This window comes from Mus caroli, unplaced genomic scaffold (assembly GCF_978045245.1).
Source record: "Mus caroli unplaced genomic scaffold, Mus_caroli_1 scaffold_14, whole genome shotgun sequence".
Taxonomy (NCBI): domain Eukaryota; kingdom Metazoa; phylum Chordata; class Mammalia; order Rodentia; family Muridae; genus Mus; species Mus caroli.
Window position 1 is genome coordinate 66,407,565 of NW_028227269.1, and position 6,399 is coordinate 66,413,963.

Below are 6,399 nucleotides of genomic sequence, written 5' to 3' on the forward strand. Positions count from 1 at the left end.
AACATGGAAAAGAGTGTTCCCCACTTTTGTAGAAAGTGTAAGTGCTTTCCTTTGCCATAATCTAAAATAAATGGAAATTGTTTCCCAAGATCTCATTTAGGCCATGATCTACTGTGAGATTTTAACCTTCTCCTCAGTGTTATAACAATTTTTCACCTTGTCTGACTATATTCCTGCCTTAAAAACAGACAAATTAACCAGGCAATGCCTTCCCCTATGCTGTCCTTTGTTCCATGTGCTCAATGCTGTCTGTTCCTTTGGCTAACTGTAAGAGATCATTATTTTTTTTACAATCACATTCTTGTGTATTAAACTGTTAAATCTTAATTATTTATACAGCTCATTGGACCAATAGCATAAAAATAGAGAACATCATCTCGAAATTTATCTCATTCCATGTTCAGAGATAAATGGCTTAACCATTTTTTTTTCCACTATTTTCCGGAGGCAAGTCCTTGTTTACAGTCTGATGGCAATCACATGCTGGCAGTTTCCAAAGCTACTGTATGAAGAGGATGCTGAAGGCCATTCCGATACAGCATATGATGACATAAGGACTCCTGTATTCACCAACTCGGGTTCACTTCCAAATGATTCCCAATAGTCCAGTTCTATTTCTGTCCTGGATGCTGGGTGTCAGGGAGCGGGTATAAGCATGCATACATATACACAGCAACATTACAGTCAACAGTGTCTGAAAATTGAAAATGGCAGACCTAGTGAGGCTGGTGCTGGTCCAGCCACATCACCGTTATGGAACAGGGCAGAAGAGGATGCATGAGATGATTGTTTTAATGAATATTTTTCCTAAAAGAAGTAACTAAGGACAACACATTACAAATCCCTGATATTCCAAGCACTGTATAGTTATGCAAATTAGAGATGTATTGGTTAATTATTTAATGTTTGGTGGATTGATTCCCAGCCCTCTTCAATACTAGTGATAATATGTAACCTTCTTTATAATTAGCAATATCGTGATTACTAAGTATGGATTAGTAATGTACTGTATACAGACTCTGAAAGGTGCATAATGATGAAGTGTAGCAGCAAAGACAACAAACAGCTCTACATCCCAGGGAACAATACTGTTCCAGGTTGTAGAACCACAACTCAATATGCCTTTTCTAAAAGGTAGAGTTATGTATCTTGAAGTGACTCTCAGAGTGAATTTTCTTCAGAGGTAGGATGTTGAACGGACATAGGAAGACTAGATTCACAGTTGTTAGTGTCTTCGGTACCACCTACTGTAGTCACCTGTAAAGACTGAAGTGGCCAGAAGATCATCACATCTAACTGAAGTTAGTTGACTCTTACATCAAACATGTGCCGCGGGAAAGTAATATACTTTTGGTGTGATTTGGGATTGTTACTGCAGTGTAGCATAACTGCCCTGTTATACATGAATGAAGATAACAACTGAGTTTACAGCACAATCTAACGTGAAATAGAGCAATAATAGAGCAATAGATGAACAACTTTCTGAATAGAGATGTCTCAAGCAAAGATACTGGCAGCATTCAAATCTCCCACAAAGTACTCAGAATTAATGACACATTTAATAAAACCATCACCGGATTCTTCTCAAAGAATTGTGTGTGTGTGTGTGTGTGTGTGTGTGTGTGTGTGCCTATTAATAGCAATGAACAGAACTGGTGAGAATCTTGAGAGAGTGTGGCAGGTGGTAAATGGGGGAAATTACAGTGTAAAGAATTGGACTCTATTGAGACTGTTCTTTGAGGTCTTGCAGATCCTTACCTCCCTATCCCTTTCTGAAGCTTGTGTCCTCTGCAGTTTGTAAGGATACACAAATCAGATGTTGCCCTCTTAAATAAACCTTCAAAGGGTGGCTTTGGCATCTTTTAGAATCCATGTGTGATTTCAATTTCAATAGTGGACAGGAAGGTTAGGTTGTGTAAAAATATTTAGCCAGAAAGATCTGTAGTAATACTAATTATACCATTCACAAACTTGTAGAAGGCTAAAATATTTTAAAATATTCACTTGAATAGTGATATTTGCACAAAAGCTTTCCTGGTTTTTTTTGTTTGTTTGTTTATATGTATCTGTGTGTGTGTGTGTGTGTGTGTGAGAGAGAGAGAGAGAGAGAGAGAGAGAGAGAGAGAGAGAGAGAGAGAAAGAGAGAGAGAGAGAGAGAAAGTGTATGTGTGTGTATATGATCATGTATGCCACATGCGTGTGGGTGTCTACAGAGACTAGAGGAGGATGTCAAATTCCCAGGCACTGGAGACACAGGCAGTTGTAAGCTGAATACCTTGATTCCAGGGGCTCATCCCAGGTCTTCTTGAAAAGCAGCTTCACCACCTGCCATTTCTCAAGTCCCTGCAGCTAAGTTTTATGAATATAAACAGTGAGCACACATTTCATCAAATGTAACTTTTGACTACTATCAAAAATTTTTCAGGCAGTATTTTGTCTTGGTAATTAACATAGTTTCAATCGATGCATTCTTGTTCTTAAATAAGCAATGGTGGCCTTAAACTTCTCTAAAGTTATCTTCTACCCCTTTCATTCCTTAAGACCCAAAATTTATATTATATGCTATTATTATATCATTGTCTTTTAGAGGTATTACAGACTACTATATAGAAAAATGTTCATAAGAAAATTTACAATGCAGTCTACTTATCAGTCTTAATAACAACAGCCAATTACTGTTGATTGCTTGATGATTTAATAGTTATAAAATTTTTCTATAAATAATCAGACTTGCAGAGTATAAATCAAAACTACTCAGGCTTATCTGGTTAGACATTTTTATTTTTTATTAGTTATGAAATACATTCAGAATTTTTTAATGTGATTTTTATGTAGCTGAACATTTCTATATATGCAAGTACCCTACGGATATTAGAAATAGAAATTCCAAAAAATAATAATAAGTTCCAGGTTGTCTTGAAGCATAAACATAAGGAGTGAAATTTTACCTTTGGCTATGTTAATGCAAATCCAAGCTTATTCATGAATACATTATTTTTATTGTTATGCATCTGAGATTGTCTGTATCAGAAGCAGACTGTTAGCCTGCTTATCCTGTGGACATAAAAATTACAAATGTACTAGTGAGCACATATTTTGGATCTTTTTCCTCTTTTTCAGGTATTACAATATTTTAGTTGGTAACTGATTCTTCAAGCATCTTTTAATTCTCTCCAGCTCTCAAATGGCTGTGCCACTAAGTGGCTACCATTCTGATGTAAACCAAAGCAGAACTTGGATATCTGGCCCCAGCAGCCTTCTTCTCCATGATTATCAGATTTAACAAAATGACAGAATTTATCAGTGAGGTCAGTGAATCACTAGCCAATTCTATAAAGTGATATTTCCTCCCAGGTAATTGATAGTTTGTTTAAAAATCCCGAATTTAGCAAAAGAAGGAATTAATATGTAGATAACCCAAACATTCAGTATTTTACCGTAGACTCCTCTTTCTCTCTATATATAGTATGTGTGTGTCTATATATATATATAGTATCTGTGTGCACACACACACAAATGTTACATGCATGTGTTTTAAGATATTGTAATTTTCAAATAGCTTGTATTCTATTGCATAATATATTTCCTTACTGCTATAATGCCAACATACAGATAGTATAGATAACAACTAAACATGCTATCAATCAAGAAAATGTTACAACTTTTGTTTTTTCTCTAAAATAGAAGTACTTTAAGAATGTGTAAAAATCATTTTTAACAATCCTTCAGCTCATATTCTAACTTCCAAGGTCTGTGCATTGGGATATTGTAATATTCAGAGTATCACACTTTCTTGGTGCTTGTTTTCATAGATCCCTTAACATCATTGTAGATCAATGCTTCTGGAATGATGTACATATATGCTGGATGTCCCATCAAGGACAATGTTAATGTGCCTTGCAGTAAAGAGTGATGACATAAGTCCCAATCAAAGTGCTATGTCTTAGTACCTGTAGATAGCTAACAGTTTCTGAGCAGTTTCTAGGCAAAGTCTAACTGTTTTATATGAAACATTTGCTTTAATCCTTTACTCAGCTCTATGGCTTAAACACCATTACTGCTTATCATTTGCATTCAGGATAGTAGGTCTTGAAAGATTAAATCATTATTTTTAATTTCATAGTTTGTTTTTCTGAACAATGTAGCACTCTCTTCGGTTTCAGGTTTACTCGAGTTGCAAAATTGCATTTATTCCATTACCAATAGAAAATTAAAACCGGCCAGTCCGTCGAAGTCCCGGTGGCGGCCCGGGCTCTCGGTGGGGAGGATGACGGAGCTGCAGTCGGCGCTGCTACTGCGAAGACAGCTGGCAGAACTCAACAAAAATCCAGTGGAAGGCTTTTCAGCAGGTTTAATAGACGACAATGATCTCTATCGTTGGGAAGTCCTTATTATTGGTCCTCCAGATACACTTTATGAAGGTGGTGTTTTTAAGGCTCATCTCACTTTCCCAAAAGATTATCCCCTCCGGCCTCCTAAGATGAAATTCATTACAGAGATTTGGCACCCAAATGTTGATAAAAATGGTGATGTTTGCATTTCTATTCTTCATGAGCCTGGGGAGGATAAATATGGTTATGAGAAGCCAGAGGAACGCTGGTTACCTATCCATACTGTGGAAACCATCATGATTAGTGTCATTTCTATGCTGGCAGATCCTAATGGAGACTCACCTGCAAATGTAGATGCTGCGAAAGAATGGAGGGAAGACAGAAACGGAGAATTTAAAAGGAAAGTTGCCCGCTGTGTAAGAAAAAGCCAAGAAACTGCTTTTGAGTGATGTTTATTCAATAGCTAGTAACTTCACTTATTTCAGGGTCTCCAATTGAGAAACATGGCACTGTTTTTCCTGCACTCTACCCACCTATTGCTGGACTTCTGTTGTAATAAGTTGGCAAACTCTGGCTGGAACTGGGCTGCAATAAAACATACCAGTCATTAATGCTGACAAGAGCCTAACAAGTGCCAACTAAAGATGATTACGCATTTTGAATTCTAATGAACTGTTTTAACTTTCAGGAAGAATTGTAAAGACCTGTACATAGCACAACATGATCCGGATAATATATATACTGTTCATGTACATCCACAAACACACCTTGTACCAAATAATGCTTTCTTGTAGTAGAATAAGAATCGTGTAAATTCGAAAAGACTTTAGCGGGTTTTCTTTTCCCATTCATTGTTTTTTATCAGTTCAAAAAGATTCCTTAAAGCATGTCAGGTGAAAACCAATAAGAATGAAAAGTTTCCATATTATTTCCTTTAAACCATTGAGTCTTTCATTACATTCTTTCCATTTACTAATCTTTTATATTTTCTTTGTTTTGTCACCCCCCCCTTTCCTTTTATCTCTTATATCTGCCAGAAAGTTCTCAAATCATTTAGTTAAAATACTGAAATACTAGTAAATTACTTGAGTTTTTCATGATGACTTCAGAGGAGGGGTCATCACTAGGTGCTTTGTCCTTTTTGTACTCTGATTCACCCATCTCTTGGATTGGATGTAGCAATAACATTTTCTGGCTGTTGAGAGCTCTTGATCCTAGTCATTATCTCCTGAGAACTTTAAAAATAAAATGTAAAGGCTGTTCTAAGTTCATCTTAGTGAAATTTTTTCCAAACAATACAAAAATCCAGACTTGGTTTTATTTTTGCCCTTAAGTTGTCTAATATTAAGGTTGGATGAGTATAGCATGCGCAGCTATAGGCTTTCTACATCTGGGATTGCTATTAAAAATGCTATTTGTCCTATTACCCTTCTCCTTAGTCCATATTTGTTTCTTCTTACAGCAGATTTTCCTCACCTATTGTACAAAGAAATTGTGATGTATATTTTCATGTAATTTGATTTTGGAATTTTGTCACCTTATGTAGTGAGTTCTTCCAAAATATAATTTTTTCCAATAAAAAAAAAAGAAAGAAAATTAAAACCAAGCTTATATTCTCTTTGTCATTATGGTATATAAATCAGCATATCATAATGTTGTTGCCAGGGACAACAATAGTTTTGTGCCCATTATATGGTTATAATGTTAAAATCAATAGAAGACTTGCTGAAAGAGACGTCACAATATTTCTTAGGCTTCTCTCACACTTATTTTTGAATCATCAGACAATAGGCTTTAAAGAATATGGGATAATAGGTCATTCTATTTTTTTACATAGAGCACACTTATTCTTTTCAGATAGAAATGAGTGCAATCACATTAAATATCACGCACTGTGTGCAGAGTTGGGTAATGATCTCCATCAAATAATGAGTGCAGAGGGTACACTTCACTCCAAGAGCCTTCTGTTCCAGCTGTTTCTACTTATCTTAATTTTCCTAATTGGGTTACAATTATGCTGCGAATGAGATGTTAACATGGGAATTGGAGCTATTCGACAAAAGGGTTT

General features: G+C 35.9%; 1 protein-coding gene and 1 pseudogene across 1 annotated transcript; one reads left to right on the forward strand and one right to left on the reverse strand.

The window, feature by feature from the left end:
- Nucleotides 1-499: 499 nt before the first annotated feature.
- LOC110306537 (protein kish-A pseudogene) lies at nucleotides 500-1,859 on the reverse strand (annotated as a pseudogene).
- A 2,366-nt stretch (nucleotides 1,860-4,225) lies between these two features.
- Nucleotides 4,226-5,838, forward strand: LOC110307021 (ubiquitin-conjugating enzyme E2 G1). The gene has a single exon (XM_021179217.2). The coding sequence runs from the start codon at nucleotides 4,268-4,270 to the stop codon at nucleotides 4,778-4,780; it is 513 nt and encodes a 170-aa protein (XP_021034876.1). The 5' UTR covers nucleotides 4,226-4,267; the 3' UTR covers nucleotides 4,781-5,838.
- Nucleotides 5,839-6,399: the final 561 nt, after the last annotated feature.